Source organism: Nelumbo nucifera, chromosome 7, assembly GCF_055504915.1.
Source record: "Nelumbo nucifera cultivar China Antique chromosome 7, China Antique-T2T, whole genome shotgun sequence".
Lineage (NCBI taxonomy): Eukaryota > Viridiplantae > Streptophyta > Magnoliopsida > Proteales > Nelumbonaceae > Nelumbo > Nelumbo nucifera.
Window position 1 is genome coordinate 49,720,713 of NC_142655.1, and position 27,915 is coordinate 49,748,627.

Here is a 27,915-nt window from a genome sequence, read left to right on the forward strand (position 1 = left end):
GCATCTATGGGCCTCTCACCAACCATAGGATACCTAGTGTCAAACTCGGTGGGAATACAGTGCAGAGCCCGGATTCGGCCAACATCACCGAGTGTTAGGCAGCGCGACGTGGTCCCAAACTGACGATCGGCCCTTACAGGAAGATCGGCCAACCTAGTCGACGGTCCTACGCCGACCACTTTGACCTTAGCCGATCGCCCAGGACGGACTCCCACAACGTCTTCGGCCTCGGCCCCTAGGCCACCAGCCTCAAGAATAACGAGCACAGCAGTCTCAATAAGAGACCCCAACTTAGACCCAGAACTAGAAATGGAAGTAGATGAAGCCAAAGAAGAGGAAGAAGATTGAGAAACCTCAGCAAATGAGGAAGACATCTTACTAGACATCGAAGGTTAAAATCGTAGAACTGAAGCAATCACCAAGCAGTCGAAGACTACCTCTCGCCAAGCTTTGAGAGCATTCCCTTCACAAATGACAAAGGGCACATTACTTTCCCCGCTTTTATAGGCACTCAAGGATCCAAACCAAAGTAGATCAATGACCCATATCAGGCACTGCTCTCTGACTACCCGTTTCGGAGATGGTACGAACGTCGACCGGGTTGGTTCAACCTAGAAAACTGATCTGACCTAGGTCCTTCAACCCCATCAATGCGCTCAACTAGAAGCAACTTCACATTCCTCGGCCAGGGATCAAATAGCTTTTCCACGCAACACCATGGCTGAGCATTCCTTTCCTAGACTTTGGAACTGGGGGAGTGGTGTTTGGGTTCTAAATTTCAACGTTAAGTTCCTCAGTCGAAATCCGACGATCACTTCCATGGCACTGCATAGTCAAGCATCAACCAAGTTCAGATTCCAAAGCCCAACGTCAAGTTCCTCAGTCGATGACCGAAGCACTCTTTCGCACTACACCTTGGTCGAACACTTCACTCCTTGACTTTAGAACTAGGGGAGTGGTGTTTGGGTTATGGATGAGCTGGCTCTGGATGCCACATGGCACCTATGTGGCTACCCTATCACCTCAGCCACGCCAGCGCCACGATAGCTTTGCAACCCGCCTTATCACCTTGGCTACGACAGCACTACGTCATGCCTTATCCATCCAGCCACGTCGACACCACACCATATGGATAAACGCAACCGAAATAGGACATAGGATAGGAACAGCCCCATTGGGGATTAGGTCTTATCCTGAAGACCTCGGTAGTTAACCTCATCCCGGTAACCACAGAAACCTCATCCATCCAGGACACGGATCTCTGGCTATAAAAAGGTACCTCTCGCTTAAGGTAAGGGATCTAACTTCTGACTCTCATGTTGTTACCCTGCTCGGCCCGACTACCTATTGCCTTCTACTAACTTGAGCGTCGGAGTACCTACCTGGGATTAACTCCTCAGGCCTCTGACATGTTTCTTGCTCACAGATCTCATTGCACAGCTTCGTCCTTCCACCTCGGCTCTACCCAACTAGCAAGGACTATTTGACTGTGACCTCGGTTCTTGCACTGCCTAGGATCGAGCAGCATCAACTAGCTTGTCCAAACAGCTCAACCAAGCTAATCCATTCATTCCCTTCACTGACTTATGTGTTAGAGTGCTCCTCCCTAGGAAACCACCTTGGGACTTTTGACCTTTTATGTGCGCCAAGTTTTTGGATCTCAACTTAACTCATCCAACTTATCAGGACACTTCATCTTTTGCTTGTCCACTTCAACTCAGATAGTATCATATTGGCGTTGTCTGTAAGTAATGAAGAATGTCCCTGATTGCTCACACACTACTCTCCCTCTAGGGCTCTCATACAGGGTGTGTTTCACCACCTTGTGATCCAAAACCAATCAGTGATATAGGAGCAATTCAACTCCCCTTGTCATTATGTTGAAGACCTCATTGCCTCACTTTAGCCTCCCACATAACATGGCATGATGCTTCGAGTTCCTAATACTGTCAATGCACCTCCTGCAAACAATGTGCCCCCTCTAGCCAATCCTCATGTCTAGGACTGCAAAGGGCATAGAGATGAGTCCCACATTCAAGTGTATAACTAAAATGAGAGAAGTGTCTAGGGCCTCAAAACCATCAAGGATAACACTATTCACATGCCAAATCTAGCTTGGTTAAGGACAAGCGTACTCCATTCCCAAAGTCGAGCAAGCAAGTTGGCATGGACAATGAGATCTAAGACATGCATGAGCGCTTGAATGGGCTTGAGAAGAACCACCTTGATGGCTACACACTAGCTGGAAGAACTTAGATTAGAAAGGAGCCACTCTACACATAAGATATCATGAAGGTGCTCATCCCAATTAAATTCAAGACATTGCAATTCGAGAAGTATGACAACACTAGTGACCTTGTAGATCACCTTAAGGGATTAAAAACTATCATCCTCCCACATGAGGCCTTAAATGCATTGATGTGCAAGGTGTTTGTTTCCACACTCAAGAGATCAACTCAGTAGTTCTCCATACCGCTGCCTTGCTCTATTGCCTCTATGAGCAAGTTCGAGGACCTCTTATTAGCTCAGTTCATTAGTAGCTGATGTCATTGGAAAACAACCACAACCTTATGCAGTTGAGGCAACAAGACAATTTGTCCCTTTAGAGTCCTTGGAAAGGATTAATATTGCTGAGTCCATCCAAGTATAGAACTTGGATTAGTCAGTAGTAGTGACCACCTTGATGTAGGGCTCCAAGCCTCCCACTTCAATTTTTCTCTCGAGAACAAGGCCCCATGACACATACCCAAGCTCATTTCCAAGGTTCAAAAGTATATCGATGATGAGGAGGCATAGGCCAATCGAAGAGAGGCTAAAGAAAAATGTGCCCAAAAGAATAAGGAGTTTAACAATCACCACTTCAGGGCGAGATAGAAAGAGGTTGAATTGGCGCTAGGACAATAGGTCGAGGAGTGCCCTATTGACCTTCTAGAACTTCATGACCCTCAATGCACCTTGAGATCATCATGCAAGTCAAAGATCGACGCTTCATCAAGTGGCTTGAGAAGATGAAGTTCCATAGAAACAAGAGCTCCTAGGACAAGTACTATAAATTTCACCAGGACTACAACCATGAAATAGAGGATTGTAATGACCTTTGAAATCATATGAAGAACCTCATCCGATGAGGTTACCTAAGCAGGTACATCACCAACCACTTAGACTTATGTAAGACTAGCCAAGGCCACATTGATGCATCTGGTGACTAAGATCCCCCTATTAGAGTCATCACGATTATCTCTGGGGGAACAACAATAGGGCAAAAGCTCCTCCACCTAGAAGGCATATGCTCGGATGAACTAGGTTGAAGGTTGGGCACAAAAGAAGCTCAAGGTGGACACTCCTATTACATTCACCAAGGATGATTTAGACGAAGTCCAAACACTCCACAATGACACACTAGTAATCTCATTGCAAATTATGAAGTGTGTCGAGTCATTTTGACACAAGTAGCTTGGTTAACATCATCTTCGACGAGGCATTTTAGAGAATGAAGATCAGATGGGAGTATCTACAGCTAGTCAACACCTCTCTAATCAATTTCTTTGGTGACAACATGAGGCTAAAGGGGAGGATTACTTTACTGCTCGTGTTGGGGGAATTGAAGGACCTTAGAAGATCACACTCTACATAGACTTTTTGGTAGTGAAGGTTCCATTACTATAAAATGTCATCCATAGTTGCCCGATGTTGAATACACCCAAGGCTTGGGTATCTACCTACCACCCCGCATTGAAGTTCATGACTAAGCATGGCATGGGAAGCATCTGAGGTGATTAGTGAACTGCTTAGAAGTTCTATGTTGTAGCTTTAAAGGGGAAAGCAACCTTCCGAGAAGCTCTTGCCATCGATGGCCTAGACCTTTTAGATGAACTCTAGACATAGTACAATGGGCCTATCAAGGATTTATTTAAATATTCTCCAGATTGACCCTAGATCATGACCTATTGACTTACCATCGATCCACACTATCAGATGATAATTTGGTAGACTATATTAGATGGGGGCTGTGTAGACTGATATAGCCCAGACCCATGGTTAAAGACTTTTATAGGGTATCACACACCTTGATATACTTAAAATGCCTCAACTTTGATGAAACAACTTACGTACTCAGTGAGATCCATGAAGGGATCTATGGTGATCACTTGGAAGGCTGAGCATTAGCCCACAAAACACTTTAACAAGGGCATTTATTGTTGACCATGAAGCAAGATGTGACACAATTAGTACAAAAAGTGTGACCACTGTTAGAGACACTCAAACATACCTTATTAACTAGTGGTCCCCTTAACATTGATCACTAATCCATGGCCCTTTGCTTAATGGAGGAAGGACATCTTTAGGGCATTCCCACACATAACTACCTAGAAGAAGTTCCTAGTTGTGGCCATTGACTACTATATAAAGTGGATGAAAGCCAAGCCCCAGACACATCATTGGCAAGAATGCCCAGGGGTTCCCCTAGAGGTTGGTTATGTGCCGATTCAGCATTCCTCGGGCCCTCATCACATATAGTGGCACCTAGTTTATAGATGGGAACTTCAAGGGTTTCTACAAGGAGCTCGCCATAAGTCAATGATTCATAGAAATCCACTATCCATAGAGTAACAATTAGACTGAAGTCACAAACTGGAGCTTCTTACACAGGCTTAAAGCACAATTAGGGTGAGCCAAGGAATGATGGGTCATGGAACTTTCAAGAGTCATCTAAGCACCTATACCATCACCAAAATGGCTAAGGGAGAAACATCCTTCAAGTTAATGTTTAGCATGGGGGCGATTATCCCAGTTGAGATCAATTCTTCCACATTCCGAACTGAGCATTATGTTGAAGCTACAAATGATGGACTTTAGGCCAACTCTAACTTCTTGGAAAAGACCAAAGATTGATCTTATGGCTACTTACTAGCAAAGAGGAGTCAAGTACCACAACGCTTAGGTGTATGGCAGTTGGTTCAAAGTAGGCGGCCTCATACTAAGGGAGGTCGTTGTACCTCGAAAAGCCTTTGACCTACAAGGCTCACATCACTTCAAACTGGGGGTAGGGCTTTACAAGCCCTAAGAAACCGAGCTCCCACACTTTGAGTTGGAGCAAACCCAATAAAGCTTGGTTCGACAAGAGCTTCTATTACCCAATATTGTAATTTCTCTTTTTGAGCAATTAAATCATATTTAATTTTAATTTAAAAGTATTTATTTTGATTTCTTTTATTTGAATTAAAAAATTGAATTACAAAGATTAATACGAACCCCACATCCTTAGGAATGCACACTTTTTTCTATGGATAATGTAGAGTTAACCCAAGGGCTGGGTCAATGTGGAATTACTGTTCCACTCAACCCATTGGCATTCTCAATGTGGACTTTAATTGAGAAATCATCTTCTAAAACATTACCCCATGGCCATGCTTGAAACAATGTTGTTTCCTAAAAGGTGTTTTTTGAGAAAATGGTGCTGCATTGGTCTATAACGTCCAACCAAACAACAGGTGTAGTCCAAAAAACGGATTGCCAGTTTTCAAAAAAAGTGGCATCGATTCCAAACACTGACCATAGTAATGTTGGAGAAGATCAAACTAAAACTGATTACTTTAGGTCACCTTCCAACCCTTTGATATGTGAATGTAAATATGTATTAGAGGATCTGGACCTATTGATTAGGATAACATTCACTTTGGTAGATCCAATGTTTTCATTTTAATTTGGACAGTGGGAAGAGTCTATAACAACTACAAGAAACACTCTAAAACCAAAATGTTAGCAAAACGATTTCATGGTTCTGATATTATCTTATTACATGTAAATAGAGCTGCTGCATCTGGATCGAATTGAATCGGACATATGGTAGATCCGAATTTGATTATTTGTATTCACATTTGAATACTAAAATCTTACCCATCATACTAATATTGAGAAAAATAAATTCGAATCAAATTCAGATCCCAATATATCGGATATTGAATGGCATTGATAAATTAAATTAAAGTTTTTAAAATATGATATATTATTGACAAAATTCAAAAAAAAAAATTGTCAAACTTGAAATAATGACTTGTTAATATTTAAGCATATTTAAACATCCTTAAAACAACTTCTTCAATGGATACAATATAAGTTTAATCATATTTAAGCATATAACTGTAAATATATGGAATCGGATTATATGGGGTTGGATTGGGCATGTAACCAATAAATGGATTGATTTTGAGTCACCCTTAATTGGGTCGAATTCAAATTTGATTTCAGATAAATGGATGCCATTCAAATTTGAATGTAACATGGGTATTTTTAACATCAGCCTGAGCATCGCAGGGGTCTCTCCTAGTATAATATAAAATATGAGGTGTCCATGTGCAAAACAAAATAGGTACCCACGCAACACTTATTTGTACATAAATTCTTTTTTTTTTTACTTTATGAAATATAAAATATTATATATAATATTTTTGTGCCTAACACAACCCCAGGTAAGAATGACAATTTTCCCCATCCCCGATGGGGACCCGACTTCTCCAACTCCATCGGGTCAGGGATGGGGATTGAGGTTCCCACCCCACCACGACACCGATTATATATATATTTAAAATTTTTATTTATTTTATGTAAATTTATTTTTCAAAAAAAATACTGTTATTTAAAAAAATTTTGGGGATTCAGGTCCCCACAGGAACCCATCCCTATCGAGAATCGAGAATGGAGGACAAATTTTATCCTTGACAGAGATCGGAGACAAGAATGAGGGTTAATTTCAGAATCGGGTCGGGGATGGAGAATATGATCCCCACCCTGTTGCCATTCCTAACCCCAGGCCTAGGTTGGGCCAACAAAGTAGTCATGAAACCTAGGCCAAGCCTAGAAATTTTGGGTTGGGCCAGGTTGGGGCTGAAAATGATCAATCCTAGTCATATAGTAACAAAACAGATCGTTAATGTGTTCATTTCTTATTGGGTTTAGTTTTAATAGTGAACTAGTGGGGTGATGCACGGGAAAATCAGAAAAGTTGATTAGTTTTATTAAATGATATACTCTGAAAGATGTCACGGGAGTTTTTTTTTTTTTTTCTTTTGTAAAGGACAAAGTATAGGGAAGGCTTAAAAGTTGTTGCTCCATGGGGTTACACAACTAGGGGGGATCATCTGGATATTTGGTAGGGGATATTTAAAACTAAATTAATAAAAATATCTATTTATTGTTGTTTATAGAAAAATAAAAAATAGAAAGAAAAAATTGAATATCTTAAAATCCTTGGTACGTGAATTGATATGAATAAATTACTTTTCAAAAAATTATGAATAAATTTCTAAATAGATATGAATAACTTTTCCAAAATTTATTGATAATAATAAATTAATTTTCCAAAATATTCTAACTTATGAATAATTAATTACTGAAAATATAAAAAATTGTCAGTAAAATAGTTTTTTTTTTAAACTTCCACAAAATTAAATTAGGAAAAACATGAAAATTAGTTTATGGAAATTACTAAATACCAAAAGCTAATGTAAATTACCAATAATTATGGAAATTATTAATAATTACAAAATGTAAATTATCAATTCAACAATTAGTAATTACCAAAACCTAGTATAAAACTATCAATAGATAAATTTTCATTACCAAAATTAATTTTCAAAGACAATAATTTTCTAGAATTACCATAAACTTAGTGGAAATTGTTGGAAGGTTAATTTTCTAAAATTTTCAAAATAAATGATTTTCGGAAAATTACTGAAATTTTCATGTAATAATTATTTATTTCAGACAATAATATATAATTAATTTAATATAATAGAATAAATTCATATTCAAATATAGAAAAATTTAGTAAATATCAATAATTATTAATTTTTTCATTAATTATTGTTTGTTCAATAATTATTGATATGAGTCAACTAATTTTCAAAAGCTTATGTATTTATAAAAATATCAAAATAATTTGATATCAAAATTACTGAAAATGTCAAAACAATTTGTGATTTTAATTTTAATAATTTTTTAAATTTAGTGAAAAAGTCAAGTAATAATTATCAATTTCAAATAATAATAGTAGTTAATTAATTTAATATAATAATAATTAGTTATTGAACTATTGAAATTTTTAGTAGTTATTAATATTTTCAATAATTGTTTATTTTTCTGTAATTATTGATATTAATAAATCAATTTAAAAAAATCTGAAATTATGAATAATTTATTAATAAAAATATCAAAATTTTTCTGTAAATTTGACTTTTATTAAATTAACTTTCAGTAAATTAAATTGTTAAAAAATTGAAATTAGTTTATGGAAGTCACTAAATTCAAATTTCCCAATAATTACCAAAAACCAACGTAGATTACCAATAACTATGGAAATTATTAATAACTACCAAATTTAAATTATCAATATTAAAATTCTACTATAATTTTCTAATTTAATAATTATCAAAAACCAATGTTAGTTACCAATGATTAATTATGGAAATTATTAAAATTTTCAAAAAATATTAAATTTTCTAAATAGTTATAGAAGTTATAAATATAGTTAACATTGTCCAATAATTTTCCAATTTAATAATTACCAAAAACAAATGTGGATAGCCAATAATTAATTATGAGAATTATTAAATTTTTATTGTAAATTAATAAATTAATAATTACTAATAATTTCTATTTACCAAAATTACTTAAGAGTTATTTTCCAATAACTATTTAATAGTAATTTAACATTAATTTGTGAAAGGTAATTACATTTAATTTTCTAATAATTTATTGACTTGTTTTGGTAATTTGCAAAATTGCCAAAATAAGGTCATATTTAGTAATTGGTTCCATGAGTTTGGGTCGTATGTGGGTTGGATCAGACATGAGAACTCTTCTTAACCTATTAACAACTATAGTGTTCACTTAGAGTAGCAATTATGTCTCCGGATCTCCTGCCCATGTCTACCTATAACACACTACCTCCATGCATTGGGAACATCTTTCTGTTCATAATACTATGTAGAACATAGTTTTCAAAACTGGACCGGATTGGGCAGTCAGACCAGAAAAACCAGTAACTGTTCAGCCCCCTGGGTCCAGTTATACTATAAACCATTATTTAGTAATAACCATTGAAAAAGTAAAAAAACCGCTGACTCGGGCGATCAAACCACTAAACCATTCAACCTAGGCAGTGGTTCGCGGGTAGGCAAAATTTATTTTTGTCCGATTAAAAAAAAAATCCATTAACATCCTAGATTCTCCTTTACGAGTTAGGGTTAGAACAAAAGTTCATTTTAACTTCTAACCCTTCCAAGTTCCAACCTTCCTTCTCATACTCTGACGGCACAACCAACGACCCGCGGTAGCCACGACCGATGTCGATCAAAGGTGAATCACGATGACCGGCGACTGTCGTCTAGATTTCCTTCCTCAAAAGAGCTTCATCTATAACGGTGAGCAACAAGGAGCAGCGACGGATTTGCTTCTTCTTGTCATCAGCAACAAGGAGAAACAAGAGCAGCGGTGGCCGGCGATTTTACATGAGTTCTCTCAAAACTATTGCTTTTGTTTTCCAAGGAGCACATCTACTCTACTTTGCGAGCATTGAAAATAGTGTCGCTACTCCTCCCCTTACCATCTCTCCATTTATTTTCCCTGATTCTTGTTCTCATTCTCATTCTCCCTCATACTCTTTCTTTTATTTTATTAATTTATTAATTTTATTGTTTTTTAACTTTTTCCATCTTTAGAATAGAGACTGTCGGCTCTACTCTTTATCACAGTGAAGAAGAAGAAGAAGAAGGGAGAACAGAGTAGAAAATTCGGTATTTTTTATTTTCTATTTGTTATATATTTTGTTATTTTTGTATTTAGATAATTTTATTTATTTGTTTTTTTTTCCTGTATTTTTTCTGTTTTTATTTAATTTTATAATATTTTTTAGTTTAATTTATTTATAACATCACAGGTCGAACCGTTTGAGCCAGATGGTTGAACCGCTTAACAGGAAACCGGTCCCCTGGCCGGTTCTGTTTCCGGTTCGTTTATAAAATCCGGATTCAGCGAATACAATAGCTGTTAGCCCCTCTTCTACTGCATCAAAATGCAGGTGTTCCACAACCGTACCGACACCAGTGAGTGTTCCAGCGACTGTTTTCCAGCAAAAAACCAGCTAAACTTTTATTGAAACAGATTGGAAAACTAGTGATCGACGAAGATTATCTAGATTCCAGATAGAAAAAATAAATCGTACGTCTTCTTGATTTGCAACAACCAATATTGAACAGAGAATGAAAAAAAAAAAAAGTCTACCTATAAACTGATACCACCGTTGAAGATTATCTCTTTTAGCCTTAAACAACAATGAGCAGAGGAACCAAGGAAGAAAAAGTTTGTTTGGGAGAAGAAATGGGGAAATGATAATGGTAAGAACGGTGATACAAAGGAAGAGAAAAAGGGAGTGATGGAAAGAAATTAGATTTTGGAAAGGAAGAAGGAAACTAGTTTTGGAAGTTTTCATTTCCCATACGTTTAAGGTTTGGAAATTTTTTAGCAAATGGAAGGCAAGGTAATGATGTGGCAAAATAAGGGGCCTTGGTAGGGTGAAGTCCAACTCTTATTAACCCTAGCTCATTGCGTAATTTAAGTTATCATATTATGCAAAATTACTGTTTAAAGTTTTTAATAATGTTAGAATTTGTTATTATAAAGTATAATATTATTGTAATTAATTTTAACAATTATTATTGTAAAAATTAAAAAGAAAAACAGTAATTTATTTTGAATAAAATATGTTAACAATTTTTACATGGAAATTAAATTTTATTACTTTAGTTTTATTATTTGTCGTTTTGTATTATTTATTCTTCTCTTAATAAATTTTAGACAGATTTCTTAAACTATCTTTACTATTTAGCTAATTGACTAACTCTACCTATTGACTAAATCCTCCTCCTAGTCAATCCGTTAACCCCAAAGATGAAAAAGACTATTTTACACATTACTTTCACGAAAATTTTCAGTGATTAATTCAAACCTCAAAAGTAACAACAATGGTGGTATGCATCCTCCCAATACGAACCGGCACCATCTTGTTCCTCGCCCTCTCTCTCTCTTCTTCTCCATCTTCTTCCTTTCAGTAGTGGCAAGCCAAGTTCTTCATTTCCATATTCCGTCGCTGCCGCTGCAACTATTAGCAGTGTTGATCTTCTCCTTCTCGCATTTTCTCCCTCCTCAACCCCTGTTTATCCTGTGTCACCATTGAACCACCACCTTACTCCCACTGTTGCAACAAATTCCCGTTGAACCCGATCCAGTTCAGCAAACTCCCTCTTATTTGCATTTTCGTTCGAACCCTAGAATTTCTCTATCAATGCATCCTTTTTTCTTCAGAATGAGTAGAACGAATCCTATTTTACAACTCAAGAGCCTCTCTGATCAGAATCAGAGTACTCTTTTCCTATATTTCCCTTTGGAGTTAGGATAACGATCTGTGCCTGGATTTCTATTTGTAGTTGCTTTGGTTCCCGCTTTTGAAACCAACTGTTCGGTCAGCAATGGTTGCTTTCATAGAGATTTGGCCAATCTTCTTTGCTACATTTCTTGAAAAAATTCTAGTTTGTTGACTTTAGGAGTTCAGATTATATCTTATTGTTATCTGTTATTCTTATAAGGATCTGCTTATGTTTTCCAGCTTAATCTTTTCTATTTTTTTTTGGGCACTCACTGAATTTGGGTTTATAGGATAGATTTCCAGTTGTTCATTTTTGGAATTTTATTGGACGCCACTCTGATTTTCTTAACAGTTGTACTGATTGATTGTTCGAACTTCTAAAGTATAATGCTTTGCAAAGTCAAAATCACGTCCGGAGTTTCTATTGCTTTTGTTGTTTAGTTTATGAAAACAAATGTCTAACACACAGATCCAAGACTTTCAGTGTTCATAAATCATTTTTAGTTCTAGTGATAATCAGCAGTCTGTAGCCTGTCCCTGTTCCTGAAAAATCTGAAAAGAAAAAAGAAAAAGAAATTGAAGGAGTGTTGCTTAATCGGAGGTGTAAATCGGAACGTTGTCAATTAGGGATGGCAATTTTCTCCATGATTCACGTGGGGATCCGCCTCATTCAGGGATGATTTTTCCCCGCAGGGACGGAAATGGGAAAATTTTATCCTCTTTAGCGGGACAGGGTGGGGACGGGGAGAGCACTCCCTGCCCCGCGGGGACCCCGATCTCCACCCCATGGGATTCCCACTAATATATATGTATATAAGTATGTATACATTATATCTGTATATATGTACACATGCATCTATAAATTAATATTTTTAAAAACATGGTTGAATATATTTGAATCTTTTCTAATAAGATTATAAATTTTAATTATTTTTAAAATAAAATGATTAACATTATAAAAAATCATGGGGAATGAGAATCCCCACAGGGATGGGAACAACCTTGTCCCATTTGAATATGTTTGCGGGGATGGAGATGGGGAAAGGCTCCCCGCCCCCGCCCCCGCCCCTGCCCCTGCCCCTGCCCCGTTGCCATTCTTATTGTCAATCCTCTATCTTGAGTCATTGGAGGGGTGGACTGGATGCTGAATAGGAGGGTGGATGAAAGTGATGGTGGTTGTCTTCTGAAAGGGGGAGATCATATCCACCACGTTTTGATCCTCATCGACAGAGTGGATAGAGAGAGAAAGCAAGGGAGAAGATAAGAGACGAGAGATGGGTTGGTCCTTGTTGCAGCTAGGCAGGGGTAGAGCCACTGAAACCATGGCTGACATCTCTCTTGAATGACTGGAACTCAAGAAAATGGATGCTTCTAATACATCTATGAGTTGTCGTCGTGTGGGTAGTCACTACTTTTCGACCCCTCATTCCTCCACCTTTACCTTTTGATTTTTAAAATGGAAGGGTATTTTAGGAATTTTTGAAAAATGTGATGAAAAATTAATGATAGGAGAGGATTTAGCCAATTATCAAAAAACTTAAAGATAATTTAAGATAATATGTAAACAGTACTAAGGGTAGAATTAGTCAATTAACTAAACAATAAGGATAGTTTAAGAAATTTATCCTTGAATTTTTAAATGGAATTTTCTAACATGCCATGGTCCTTCAGCTTTCTGACTTGTGGTGACGTGCTACCCCCGTCTTGTGTATCCTCTTCCGTTAATTATCAAAAGGGTCCAGAATGGACCTCCGAACGTTTGATTGAGTGGAATCGAAATTCCATTCCCATTTCGGGCGGAATGGCAATCCCCCATTTGAGGGAATGGCCATTCCCGACCCACCCCCCGGAATCAGAATCCCATTCCCGCTATCTAATATAAAAAAACCAAAATGACAAAAAAATCCAACTTTCTCATCCTTTTGTCGCTCCCTCCTCCAGCAAAAGTTCGAAGTACTGATCTGAATCGAAACTCCGGCGAAAATGACGACGAGGTAAATCACCGTTAATTTTTTTTCTCTCCTCTTTCCTATTCTTCTTCCTCCTCCTCCTCTCCTTCTCTCCCTCACTTTATTTTTTCATTCCTCTCTAGTTTTTCCGCTGTAGACCAGGCCAGACCAAACCGCAACAAGGTATGCTTTCCTCGATTTTCCTTTGTATGAAATGCATGTTAAATTTAGCATCTCTTCTTTCAAATATTTAAATGTGCTTTAATTTTTTTCCCAATTTCAGTTTGGAATGCATCCTTATGTGAGTAGAGTTATTTGGTTGTTAGTTTTGTATGGTGTTTGAATTTTTCTATGTTTATTTTGTTGTTTGCCCGATTTAGCTCTATCTTTGTAGCTAATAAGTCTGAAAGATCTCTATCAAGTTTATTAAAGTACAATAACATTCTAATATAATTTCAAATTAGATAGAAGTCTGATTAAACATGAATAGTGACAATAGAAAGCAAGAGTTTGAAATCAACAAATCAGAAACAATAGCAAAAGTTTCATAAACAAAATCTCATGTACTAGAGTCCAGTAATGGGCTTTCTTCAGAGAAAATGTCAAAGAAAAAAAACAAAGAAAAAGAAATTAGGACCTTTTAGACTATGCTCATGCTGTGCATTGCCAATGGCAGGCAAGCACAGATCGGAGGGGATCATGTCAAATTGGGTGTTGGATGAAAAAATTCTGCCAAATCATATAAGTGCTGATTTGGAGTTTGAAATCCAAGCAAAGTCAGTAGTCTTATGTTGCCAACCCTAAAGAATTGTTAGAAGGTACTAGTGAGAATGACAAGAAAGATGACTAGCAATCATCTGTGAGAAATATAAAAAAGAACGAGAAAAGAAAAAAGAAAAAAAAAATCCATTACCACCCAATTGCACCTCCACTCTTTAGATCAGCACACACCAACAACCAATTATAGCAACCATTTGAAAGCAAAACCCAAACTCCACTCCAAATCCCAGCATTATAACATTCTTTCAAAATTTGTTAGTAGTTATTACATCCATCAACAAGGTTGAAATTGATACAACCAATAGAATAGTTGATTCTTACCACAAACCAACAACTTGGGAGTTGGGTCAAATTACAGATAGTGAGTATTTGAGTGATATGTTTCTTTGCATGCATTAAAGCCCAAATAAGCCTTTAGTTCAGATCACAGAAGTTAATTGGGCCTTCAACCAACAAAGGTGATCTATTTCATTTGTGCCTCTCCAATATTTTCTAAGGATGGTAGGATCCTTAGAACTAGTGTTTGCAGATTCAGGTGTTGACATTGAATATACGAAGAGCATTTGTGCCATCAAAGATCTAGACATACTCATGATTTCCCATTATTGTGGCCATGCTGCTTTGATGTGATGGATCACCTTATTTGCTATAAATTTTCATTTGAGGGCCTGTGTTTTTAATCTACAGTGTGGTGGGTTGACTACTTGGATGAAAGAGTTTCCATGTTTTCAGACATTTCTGCCAAGGCTTATATTGCTTTCTTGGCATTGGGATTTCTCTCAACTTTATCTGAAGTGGCAAAAATGGAGGGGCAGGACAAAGGGTAGAAATTCAAATTTTGTATCAAGTAGGAAGGGATGCAAATTTTAAAGTTGTCATGACAATCATGATTAGGCATCACAAGCCACAAATTTTTGGAACAATTGCTCTTGAGCCTTGGTTTTTTCTGACCAATTCTCTAGACCAACCCAATCCTAACTAACCAGCTCCGGTTCCAAGGCTTCAACCTAAATCAAAACCAAATCAAATCAGCTTGTAGTGGTTATAGTGATTTTACCTGAAACTTGAGTTTACTTGGCTTAGCAGGGCTTATCTAGATTGCTTCCTTCCCTCTACCAAAATTCTCATATATGCACATGTCTAAAGACAATAATCAACATTATTTAAATTTTTTTTTCAGTAAATCAACATAGTTGATATAAGAGACACTCAAAAAACATTAGATCAAAATGAGTGAATGTAGTTTTCAGGATATAGCATTTCTAATAGAAAACCAAGTTAGGCTCTTCCTCTCTTGAGAGGCACCTCAGTGCTTGGTTCAAATTCCAGTCTTTTACATTTTCTCCACTTCCACCTGTATGGTTTTACTTTCCGCCAATGGGTCCTTTAATTGAAAGAACCTCACAAATTGACAGGTGTCAATGGAAACATACTTAAATTTTGATTCAATTTTTGTATAAATGTTTGTGCCATATTTCTTATCAGGTTTCTTCATATTATTGGTGCAACTGAATTAATAAAAAATGCTACTACAATTAAAGATGAGATGTTGTAGCTAGAGGAAGCCAGAAGGTTTCACATTTCCTTGTATTCACAGGTAGGAACTTGTACCTTCTTTGCCAATTGAAACCTAGCTTCTTTTTTATTCATTAGAAAGTAAGTGCATTTACCATTACAGGGTAATCAAGTATCACCTAGAGTGCATTTACCATTTACCAATGTTTTCATGTAGTTCACATTATTGGCATTCAGTGAAAGTTAATATCTTTTGACTTTAAATGGACATTGTAGAGAAGATGGGCCGAATGGCCCATAGGCTGTTTATCTTTTTTTTTTTTTATCTTTTATGTTCTTTGCTGTAATGGGCCTTAATCTGGGCTTTATTCTTTCTTATGTTATGTTTTTTAATTTTCTGCCCAACTAGGGGCCTCTCTGTAAATTACTAAAGTTTAACTTAATGAATTAGAATTAAGGGAGTAAGAGAGGAGATTATGTTTGAAAATCTCTCTCTGAACCCTAGTTGCCACAACCTTCTTCTTCTTCTTCTCTCCTCACGAAATCTGATTTCTGCTACTTTCTTTTGAATTTGTGCAACTTTCTAAACAGTCCTTTCTTCTCAAAAGGCTGTTTTTCTTCTGACATGTTGCTTATATGTAGGTCTGTATCATTTATTGGACTCTGATGTCTCTCTTTTTATTGTTCTCTTGTTCAAAATAGTTCTTCTGACTGATTACATATCAGTTGGATCCTGTAACTTTCCTACTAGTTCTGTCCTATATTGTAGCTTCTAGCGGAAAGGATTTTTCAGTTCTAGTCTCCAAGACCAAGGACACAACAGTAGCAGAAACAATGGACTACACTGACCTTCCACACTCTCAGATAAGAAAAGTAATCACCTCAGCTTATTTATTGCATATGTTAATAGGAATACAGAGACCTAACATGGTGAAATGGAAACTGTATCATCTCTTTTACCCTGTTTTTGACAGGTCACAGCTTCATGCTTGCTACTTTCAAAACAAACTATTCCTCATTACTAATTGACAGTGGACACATGTGTTGACAAACTTATGGAGTAAGTTGTTATCTTCCACTTCTTGAAATATAAAATAATTATGATATGAATGTTTCTGACAAGAAAAAGAAAATGGTATGAATTGCTTGTGATGGTAATCTTCATGTACAACTTATGGAGGGATCATTCTACAATTTTCTGGACCTATACAAGCAGAGCTGGCCTCTATAATTCAAGGCATGAAACTAAGCTTTGCTTTTTGATTGGAAAATGTACAAGCTGTGAGGATGAACTTGGGTGCATAGGGCACACCATTAGAGAAGTAGGGTACCAGGTGTATAGAATAAACTGCTTGTTCATCCGGTTTTCAAGGTCTGCCAATGCCTTAATGCCCTTAACAGAAATATAGAAATCCTAGTTATTGAATAGGGGGCCATATATCTTTGGGGGAACCATCGAGTTTGGCTAAATGTTTTCTTTGATCTATTGCTGATATCAATAGGCCTTCATCCAAATGTTGAGTCAAAGGAATCGTTGGAATCAAACGCTTGATTGATACTGCTTGTTCATCCGGTTTTCAAGGTCTGCCAATGCCTTAATGCCCTTGACAGAAATATAGAAATCCTAGTTATTGAATAGGGGGCCATGTATCTTTGGGGGAACCATCGAGTTTGGCTAAATGTTTTCTTTGATCTATTGTTGATATCAATAGGCCTTCATCCAAATGTTGAGTCAAAGGAATCGTTGGAATCAAACGCTTGATTGATTCAGGTACAAAAGGATCATTGATCCACAATGACTCAATTCTGTATGCTTGAGACTGGAATCAACTAGGGAGGGAGTTGCACATAACACAAACAAATAAGACTGCTATATTCCAACTTTTTTCTAACATACAACTTCATTTACCTAGTTATGCAGGTTCATCCAAGTATGTGCAAGGGAGCTTATGTGTCCAGCTTATCATGAACTATGTAACACCACATCAGCACCATATCTTGAACTATGTAAGTTCAGTCCTTATTTCTTCTTTTTTTTTTTTTTGAAAATTCTGCAAAATATATGAATCATTAATCCAATAATTATATAGTAGATTAAAAACATGAAACATCAATTTTTCCTTTTTAAGTTGAGATGGGGTTTGAAACTATCTAACTCTAAAATTTTTCTAGTCGATTAATACATGTCTTATATCTCATAGGGACCATTATAAATGGAAGCAATTAATCCCTGCAATTGGCTCCTATACCAATATGTCTCATATCCAAGCAACAGTTATTTGTTCTAGAAAAGCATGCCTGCAACTTTGTATCCGAAGTGGTGGCCACGATTACGAGGGACTTTCATATGCATCTGTTGTTCCATTCATCATTGTTGACCTACTAAATTTTTTATCTATTGACGTTGATATAGAAGATAACAGTGCATGGATTCAAGTTGGACCAATTCTTGGGGATGTTTATTATAGAGTTGCAGAGATTTTGTTTGTTTATGTATTTTTCTTTTCATTTTTTATGGTGGAGAATGATTTTTTTCTTGTGATTTTTGTTTGTTTATGTGTTTTTCTTTTCATTTTTTTTTTCATATTTTCTCCATATATGCACTTGTTAGCAGGTTGCCAATGTGTGTATATATTAAAAATATGTAATGAGCGGTAGTTTTGATGTTTTTTTAACAAGGGCAAAATTGGAAATTTTAGCTGATTCCGATTCCAGCTTATAGTTGAACCAAACAGTAACAATCAGAATCTGATTTCGATTCTTGACTGAACCAAACAAGATCCAGGAATAGGTGATTCCGATTCTGATTCCTGGGAATTCTGATTCCGATTCCAATTCCGGTCCTGTCCATGAACCAAACACACCCTTAATTCCTATTGGTATTCCTTATTAAATAATTCTTTTTTATTATATTTAATTGATTTTTTATATTTTAAATGGTATATAATTTTTAGTAATTTTTTATGTTTTATAATTTAATTTTTATTTATTGTTAATAATAGTTATTTTTAAACGGAATTCAAAAGAACCTTCATTTTTTAATTTGTGAATTATTATTTTTTATTAGTTTCATAATTCGTTATTTATTATTAGATGTTTTTATTGTTTATTAAAATTTACTATTTTTATAAGTTATTCTTAATTTGTAGTTGCTAATATTAGCCCAAGAAAATATAACTTTAGTTACAGATCAAAAGTTAATTATAAACATATAGAAGGGAAAACAAGAATTGAGTAGAGATTCTTTTTTTTTCTTCATAAAAGCTATACAACCGACGGCAACAAGGTTTGATCTCAAGTCTCTACTACAAAGAGTCAAAGATCCTAGCAACTGAGACACCATCAATTGGTCCAAATTGGGTAGAGACAGGGGGTTTAGAGTTAGGGGTTACGTAGGAAGAGATGATGGGTGACCGAAGTTGTCTCCAATGACTATTTTGTTTCTAGAATTAAAACCATTAATCATATATTAGCGGCCAAAAAACCCATTAATAATATTTTGTGATAATATGAAGGAAAAGAAATAAAAGTTACTTTAATTACTTAATAAGTAGTAATCCTTGGCACATCAAAAGAAGTACTAAAAATCTAAAAATCATTTAGAATAGTAAAATGGTAAAATGAGAGACCTCTGGGGTGTAAATGGATCGAATTCGAATTGGATCAAGTAATATCCGAATTCGAATCCGATTAAAAAATTTTGATATCTGAATTCGATTCGATATCTAACGGATATTGAAAATTAATATTCGAATTCGAATCCAATTAAATATTTGAATATTCAATTCAATTCGATTCGATTCAAATTTGACTAATTAATTATTTTAGGTAATTAATAAATATATAAAATAAATATTTTATTTATATAAAATATATAAATATATAAATTATTTATATAATTTAATTATTATATATAAATTATATAAAACATTTAAAAATTTTATATATAAAAATTAAATAATTGGTCGAATTCGGATATTTATCGAATCGAATTAGGTCATATTTGAATTCGACCGATTAAATATTCAAATTATCCGAATTCAATTCGATTATGTCGAATCTCGAATTCAAAATCAGATTTTCGAATACCATTGGCACCCCTACCTCCAAAATGAAAGAAGATTCTCACTTTGGCATTTTTGGTTTGCAATATCTTCTTTTTCTTTTCTCTTTTCACTAATATTCTCAATCTCCTCTATTGGTACAGACTTGATTGGTTTCTTTATTTGGACGGTCTAAGATGTAATGACAATTGACTCAATCTCCTGTGTTATAGGGCCAATGGTAGCAAGTGGTGATGTGTTTCTACTAATTTAGCCCTTGCACTACATTTTAGGATTATGTCTAATCAAATAGACTAGACACATTGATAACCCTGGGGTGCCACACTTCTCAGACTACCTATTCAACATTGGAATATCCTGATTCCTCCTATAAAACCTGTGGACTCAACACCAATAGTCAGCTCCAAAGGTCCGAGGAATGGTGGTGGTCTACAAGTAGAGAGGGATGTGAGAAAGAAGAGAAAGAGGAGGAGAGAGAAAAGTTGGTTCCCTCTCACTCACGGGTCTGAAAAATGGGTCTTAGGTCAAGAGATGGGTAATGGGTTAAATTCCTCTTAAAATGGATATGAAATCCTCATTTATAGATTTTGGGTGAAATAAATACCAGAAATTTCTTCATATTTTTCATTTTGCCCTTATTCTGGAATGTTTCCCTATTTATTTAATGCACATGTTTAATTAATATTCTAGAATATTCAATACTCAAACTTTTAATTAATTAGTTTGAAAATGAAAGGTCTGACCCAGGTTTACCTCGAGTCAGCTGGGTCTACGTACTTATGCATTGTCATCCTCTTACAAGTAACCAACTAACTTTGGTTACTTGTAAGAGTTCAAATCAGTCCCCCACAAGATAGTTTCCCACAGCACATTCCCGTCCTATATTAAGAACATTTTCCGACGATAAGTAATAGAAATGATGAGGCATCATCAGGAGATATTCTCAAGGGGATGTGCTGTGAGGTTCTGGGAAACTATCTTGTGAGGGGCTGATTTCAACTCTACTTATAAACGGAATTAAACATAAACTTCAACTTTGTTAGGGTTTTATAGCACTTTGAAGCGAGAATGTTGCAAGTTTCTTTTATGAGCTTATAAGTTGGGCGCAACGAAGCAAATAAGTTGGGTGCGATGAAACGATTCTATGCATTATGGATTCATATTGCCCTTGGAACAATGCTTGTTTGCGCTTACTTTGGGTATATAAAGGATAGGGGTGCTCTCTCCGTGTAGGAAATGGAATGCGAGTAGATTCTCACGTGAGAGCAACCCAGTAATTATAGTAATTAATGGAATCTACTAATTATTACAGTAATTAATTACTGATTATTATAGTAATTCAATAAATATATATTTAGTGATTATAATCAATAATTACTGTTATTATAAATATTGTTAATAACTAGATATTTACTTTAAAATTATAAATACTGTTATTAAAAAATACTGTTAATAAAATACTGATTATTGCAGTAATTTAATAAATATATAATTATTGATTATAATTAATAATTACTATTATTATAAATATTGTTAATAAATAGATATTTACTTTAATTTTACTTTAAATTAAAATTATAATATTGTTATTAATAAATATTGTTAATAAATTTAGTAATTATTGTTATATTAAAAATAATTAAAAATGTTATTAAAAGTATTGTTATTGATTATTTAATAAAATATTATAATTATGAACTATTACCGATAAATAGTGTTAATTTAATTTAATTTTGGTAATTATTAATTTAATGAATATTGTTAATAAATCCTATTCATAAATTTAATATTTATTGTTATATTAAAAATAACTAAATAATATTATTAAAACTATCATTAATGATTATTTAATTAAATAGTATAATTACTTACTATTATTGATAAATGTTGTTAATAACGTTCTGACAACTGACGGTTCGACCGTCCGGTTCGAACGATGGCCCGTTCTGACAACAAAAATTAGAAGCAAAAAATTATGGAACCGTTCTGGCCACTGGTTTTTGGGTTAACGGTTCAATCATCTGGTTCGAATGGACGGTCCATTCTGACAACAAAAATTATAGGCAAAAAATTGAGTTTGTGAGGTGCATTAAGTAGTATCATACGTGTTATGTCATTTAAGCGTGTGACTCATATGACCTGAAAATAGAACAGTTCTGGCCACCAGTTTTTGGGTCGATGATTCGATCGTTCGGTTCAAACGAATGGCCCATTTTGACAACAAAAAATTACAGAACCGTTCTGGCCACCAGTTTTCAGGTTGACGGTACTATCGTCCGGTTCGAACAGACAACCCATTCTTACAACAAAAATTATAGGCAAAAAATTGAGTGTGTGAGGTCTATTAAGCAGTATTATACGTGTTATGTCATTCGACCCGAAAATGGAACCGTTTTGGCAACCGGTTTTTGGTTTTACTATTCGGTTTGAACAGATGGCCCGTTATGACAACAAAAGTTAAAAAAATAAAAAAAAAATGATCAAAAACCATTGAACGGGACAAAATTCGACCACCTGGGTCAGTGAGTCATTGACCGATTCAACGATTTTTTGCCAGGGACCGAGATTAGGATAAAACGGAACCAATTGCCTGGATGGTTCCCAATTAAAAAATTAAAAAAGAAAATGGCCAAAAACCATTGAGTGGGTCGATGGTTCCATTCCAGCCCCTGCGAAGCAGGGCCCCTCCACTAGTTTTTATTATTTCAGTAGCTATTAGCCCCAATGATTACACCCCAAAATTCTAAGGAATTTTAAGCAAATTTGTCCCCCAAATATTTCAAAAATTTTAAGTACATTCTGTCCCAAATTGTGAAAATTTTAAGCAAATTCAGACCCCAAATTTTCTAAAAAATTTAAGCAAATTCAACTCCTAGTGGGGTTGGGAATATTAACTATATGGTATGGGGGTGTGTGAAACTGTATGATATGATTAGTAATGGGGATGAATTGCAAAGACTAAGGGGGTGTTCTGTAATGTAGACAAGATATTGTGTGGTGTGGATTCATCTACACCACACCACATGCTCGAGTTGTTCTCTAGCATGAACAAACTATGTGGATTGAACCACACCACACCAATAGAGGCATTCTCCAAGGTGTGGTTCAATTCAATCCACACCTTGTGTTTTGATTCTATGTATCCCACATACAATGTATGAAATGATTTACATCATTGATCAAGTATAAAAATTATTATGTTTTATAAATAAGATAAATAGTAAAATAAAACAGTTTGGATTTCCTACTAACCCTTTCCTCCTCTTCTCTCTACTAACCCACTCAAATCAGGCCACCTGTCCTTGTCTGTGCAACCTCCCAACAAATGTCCAACAAAGTTTACCCTCCTTAACCTTATTTTTTATGGATTAAACTTTTGGGAAAATAGATCCCTACAAGTTGGCTAGTAGTCCATTTTTGTTTTTGTTTTTTTTTATTAGTCCACTGGTGAGTTGATTAGTCACTAGTTCGATGAAAGAAAGTAGAGCAAAAAGACTCGATCGGTCTAGCACAATCTGAGTCCACTAGCTTTGAAGGTGTTTCAGAAGTTTTTGACAATCTCTTATCAAGAGGTGACAAGAGAAGTAGCACTGGATGGTCAATCTTATTGTTTTTCCTATCATCTCCCTTGCCATAGAAAAACTTGGTGAGCTGCTCGTTCAAGAAGCATCTTTCTTGTCAGACATGAGAGATGAAGTCAAAGGGTTGCAATCTGAATTGGAATGGATGCGATGCTTCTTAAAAGATGCAGAAGCGAGGCAGCAAAAAGACGAAAGAATCTGCAACTGGGTTCGGGAAATCAGGGATGTTGCTTATGAGGTGGAGGATGTTATTGATACCTACATGTAGGGGAGAAGGAGACGATGGAGCTATACCCAGAATTGCTTTGGTATGGTCAATAAGGGGAAAGATCTATATAAGTTAAGAAAGCAGATCAAAAAAATCCAGAAGAAGATTGGCGAAATTTCTCGTAATCATGAAACTTATGGCATCAAAGATATCAGTGAAACAAGCACAGCGATGAGCTCTTCAATTGATATGCAGAGTCTATTGAGACGGGCCTATTCGCACGATGTGGAAGATGATGTTACTGGCTTGGGAGGAAGATACAGAGAAATTAGTGTCGTTGTGCAATTATTGAAGATGAAGAATGTAAGATGTGAATACGAGTTAATATCGTACAACATTAAATTGTATGTAATGTTGAGTCTAAGCATGTAAGATGTGAATGCGTGAGTTTCTGGTCCAAACTTATTATAATTAGGCATTGAATCATGTAAGTATGGCAACCTGAATATGTCCATTGCTAATTATAAAATTGTGCTTGTGAAATATGTAAGCATGCATATGAATCATGAGGTGTATGCATATGTGATGTGTGGGTGCCATGTAAGCATACCATATATAATCTTGAGAGTGAAGTATGTAAATACATGAACATGGAGTTGTAAGTGCCTGGACTAGGGCTTGAGGTCCCTAGGGAGACAAGGTCTTAAGAGAGATGCCTGGGGAGTTCAGGTCTTAAAAGAGATGTATGCAAGAATTAAAATATTGACATGATACGCCTCTTATCTGGGGTATCATATCAGTATTAGACCATATCAATACGGGATACGTCACAACTAGAGGTATATCCTACTAATCATGCATATTGGTCTGAGATGCTATCATATCGAACCCATACAGAAGTGTATCGAACCACAGTTTGGTGACGCTATTCACTATAAAAAAAAAAAAGCTTGTAGTGTGATTCAAACCTAAATACGAAGATTGCCTAGAACTATATCATATATGCACCTTTAACCATTGAGCCAATTTTTCTTTGATGATGATAAAGGAAATAAATTTACTTTTATTAAATTTTATATTTACATGAAATCCAACCAAGCAACATGCACTCATTTTCAACAAATGCAGTTACAAAATTTAATACTTAAAATTTATAAATTTGCACATGATATATATCTTACTAATTTTATAAATTATTAATTAATATTTTAATTTGCATTAAATAACAATTTATTTATTATTTACAAAATATTTGAAGATATAATAAAAATTGAGTCTATCAAATCCACTAATCTATGTTTATATCAAAAAATTAACTTTTTTATTTTAAAAATTTTATAAAAATAAAAATATAATAATGGAATAATCATTTTAGTAATGAAAATTTATGAATTTTCATATGATATGTATCTTCAAAATTTTAATAGATTTGATATATTTTGATGTTAAACTTAATGTTAGTAATATATTTATGAAATTTATATTTATTTTTCTAATATATCCAAGTATTTTCATATTTTTCGTCTATATCCATGCATTTCTAAAGCGCATCCGTATCTGAATTGTCCGATACAATACCCAATCAAGGCTTTGGGAGGAACATCTCATCATGTCACCGTGAAGGGTGACGTCTCCAAGCAAATAAATTAAATAAGTGCCATGAGAGGTAATGCCCTCGGACGGGCTATTAGGTGGCCAAGCAAGAATAGCGTCGAGAGGATTACCATCGATCTAAAGCCCCCCGGTGTTACTGGGACTTTGGCAATGAATGCTTAATGAATGACTAGATTATTAGTGTCAATCTGGAACCCCCAAAGTTATTGGGTCTTTGGTAGTGGGTGCTTGAGACATTAAGGCCTTACGATATGAATTTCTAGAGGTTTACCATCAAGCCAGAACCCCCTTGAGTTACTAGGAATTTTTATGAATAATCAGTAATACAATTCAAAATAATCACGCCATTTAGGAGTAGTACATGTGCAGATAAGGAAATCATTGTTGCATACATAATAACATGTCCCATAGAAGGCTCATGCTGAAATGATATCAAAGTGATGTTTGAATAATATTGGAGATAACAGAACCACACATTGGAGCTAGCTGGTACTTACGTACGTTGTACCATCGTAATCACATATTCAAATCACATGTGTTTGGAGAGTGTCTTGCTTGAAGCATAATTCCAGTGTTGAAATGATGGTAAAGTTTCTTGCAAATAATTATTGGAATAATCATATTTATATTGTCCGATTCGAGGTATTCTGAATTGATGACATAATCAGATAATCGTGCTAATTACTAGATGATATATTTTTAGAAAATAATGCTAAAAAGTGTTCAAAAGAATAACTGGTCTATTAAAGCAATCTAGATAATGGAGTACTATGGGCTACCATATATATTGTTGTATATATACCAGTAGGGCTCGCAATCTTAACCCTGACCCATTTGACCCACCTTGGAACCCACCTATACCCACCCAATCTATTGGCGGCTCAATATGGGTTGAGTAACCCATTAGGGTCAGTACAAAAGGATCAAGGTGGATTGGATCGAGGGTACCCATTTATGGTCACGATGGGTTGGGTCAAAGTCAACTTTATCTATATATTCGCCCAATCTCAAAAAAAATCAACAACTAAAGTGATTTGAACTCAAGCCCTTTAGTCCGTCCACATCTCATTATAAATCCAAACCACCATGCCACATCTCATTTTGTAATTAAAAATGAAATAAAATAGATTTTATTAATATTCGTGATCACATGCAATTTTACACGAAAGCACTTTTACAAAAGCAATTTTATAAAGTATTTTTATGAAAGCACTTTTACAAAACTACTTTTACATTGAAGCACTTTTATAAAAGTAACAAAAGCACTTTTACGAAAACACCTATGAAAGCATAAAATCACTTTTACAAAAGCACTTACAAAAATACTTTTACACGAAAGCACTTTTATGAAAACATAAAAGCACTTTTATGAAAGTACTTTTATGAAAGAACTTTTACAAAAATACTTTTACCTGAAAGCACTTTTATAAAAGTACTTTTATGAAAACACTTTTATGAAAGAATAAAAGCACTTTTATTAAAGTACTTTTATGAAAACACTTTTATGAAAGAATAAAAGCACTTTTATTAAAGTACTTTTACAAAAGTACTTTTATGAATGCACTTTTACATAAGTACTTTTATAAAAGTACCTTTGCAAAAGCACTTTTACGAAAACACTTCTATGAAAGTTATGCATTTTTATGCAAACTTCTGGTATTTTTCTACATTTTCTGGTATTTTTCTGCATTTTTTACAATTTTTTTGCTACTTTCTACATTTTCTGTAATTTTTTTGTATTTTCTGTATTTTTGCAATTTTCTTGTAATTTTCTACATTTTTTGAAATTTTCTGGTATTTTTCTGCATTTTCTACATTTTTTTGGTGCTTTTCTGCATTTTTCTTGTTTTTTCATGCATTTCTTTCAATTTTCTGGTATTTTTTGCATATTTTCTGATTTTTTTCTACAAAAGTTCTGAATTTTCTGAAATATTTTGGTATTTTTCGTAATTTTCTGGTATTTTTTTGTATTTTTTTGAATCTTCTACAATTTTTTGGTATTTTTTGAATTTTCTACTATTTTCTACATTTATCTACAATTTTTGCATTTTCAAGTATACGGGTTGATCTGGTTCGTTTTTGTCACGTGGTAGTCTTAAGAGAGATGATTCTCTCAAAAAAATGTTTTATTTTTTCAGATATATGGGTCAACCCAACCAGTTTCTATCATGTGGCAGTCTTAAGAGAGATGATGTTCTCAAAAATGTTTTTTTTTTAGGTATATAGGTTGACCCGTCCCGGTTTTCTCACGTAGCATCCTTGAGAGAGATTATTCTCTCATAAATTATTATTTTGGGTATACGGGCTGTCCTAACCCATTTTTGTATTTATAGGTGAAGGTAGATGAATCAGTATGGGTAAGGGTGGTTAAGGGTCATTATGGATGAATCAAGTAGGTTAGGGTGGATTAAGACCCTTTAACAATGATTAATGATGGGTCATAGTGGGTTGGTGGGTCAATATGGGTGGATTGGTATTCAACCCTTACCCAACCCAACCCAACCTAAAAATGAAGTTAATAAATGATGTTATAAGAGAGGGTGCCTTTGTTGCAAAGTGAAAAGTTCAGGGGCCTTTGCGGAAGATATTGAAAGATCAAGGTGTAATTGCCACTAACCCCGAGAAATGTAGAAGGGGTTTTGTTGCAAATGAAAATTAATGTCAGAACCCTATTACAGGGGGTCATTGTAATAAATACCCAAACTTTTATGGGAGAATGACCAATCAGCCCAGACCAGAATTTCATAGCTCGAAAGTACAGAAGGAATGCATGCTGACCGTG

The 27,915-nt window shown here is 35.0% G+C and overlaps 1 protein-coding gene across 12 annotated transcripts; it reads left to right on the forward strand.

Annotated features, from left to right (window-relative positions):
• The first annotated feature begins 13,155 nt into the window (after positions 1-13,155).
• LOC104608112 (dihydrolipoyllysine-residue acetyltransferase component 3 of pyruvate dehydrogenase complex, mitochondrial-like) lies at positions 13,156-18,383 on the forward strand. 12 transcript variants are annotated; one of them, XM_088891092.1, is made up of 8 exons: positions 13,157-13,416; positions 13,515-13,554; positions 16,436-16,539; positions 16,641-16,726; positions 17,169-17,248; positions 17,379-17,437; positions 17,580-17,673; positions 17,868-18,383. In XM_088891092.1, the coding sequence occupies exons 1-4, from the start codon at positions 13,315-13,317 to the stop codon at positions 16,689-16,691; spliced, it is 297 nt and encodes a 98-aa protein (XP_088747218.1). In that variant the 5' UTR covers positions 13,157-13,314; the 3' UTR covers positions 16,692-16,726; positions 17,169-17,248; positions 17,379-17,437; positions 17,580-17,673; positions 17,868-18,383. The 12 variants fall into 12 exon arrangements, 5 of the variants coding, with proteins under 5 accessions (XP_088747221.1, XP_088747218.1, XP_088747219.1 ...); XR_016078344.1 differs by having other exon boundaries at positions 13,156-13,416; positions 13,515-16,539; positions 17,588-17,673; XM_088891095.1 differs by lacking the exon at positions 17,169-17,248 and having other exon boundaries at positions 13,156-13,416; positions 17,588-17,673.
• The last annotated feature ends 9,532 nt before the right edge of the window (positions 18,384-27,915 follow it).

What these genes read in the sequence shown, in the direction of transcription:
- LOC104608112 (XM_088891095.1), top strand. Translation starts at nt 13,315, where the DNA reads ATGACAAAAAAATCCAACTTTCTCATCCTTTTGTCGCTCCCTCCTCCA. An exon ending in CCGGCGAAAATGACGACGAG is followed by an intron (nt 13,417 to 13,514) that starts GTAAATCACCGT and finishes ATTCCTCTCTAG; the next exon opens with TTTTTCCGCTGTAGACCAGG. An exon ending in CCAGACCAAACCGCAACAAG is followed by an intron (nt 13,555 to 16,435) that starts GTATGCTTTCCT and finishes CCTATATTGTAG; the next exon opens with CTTCTAGCGGAAAGGATTTT.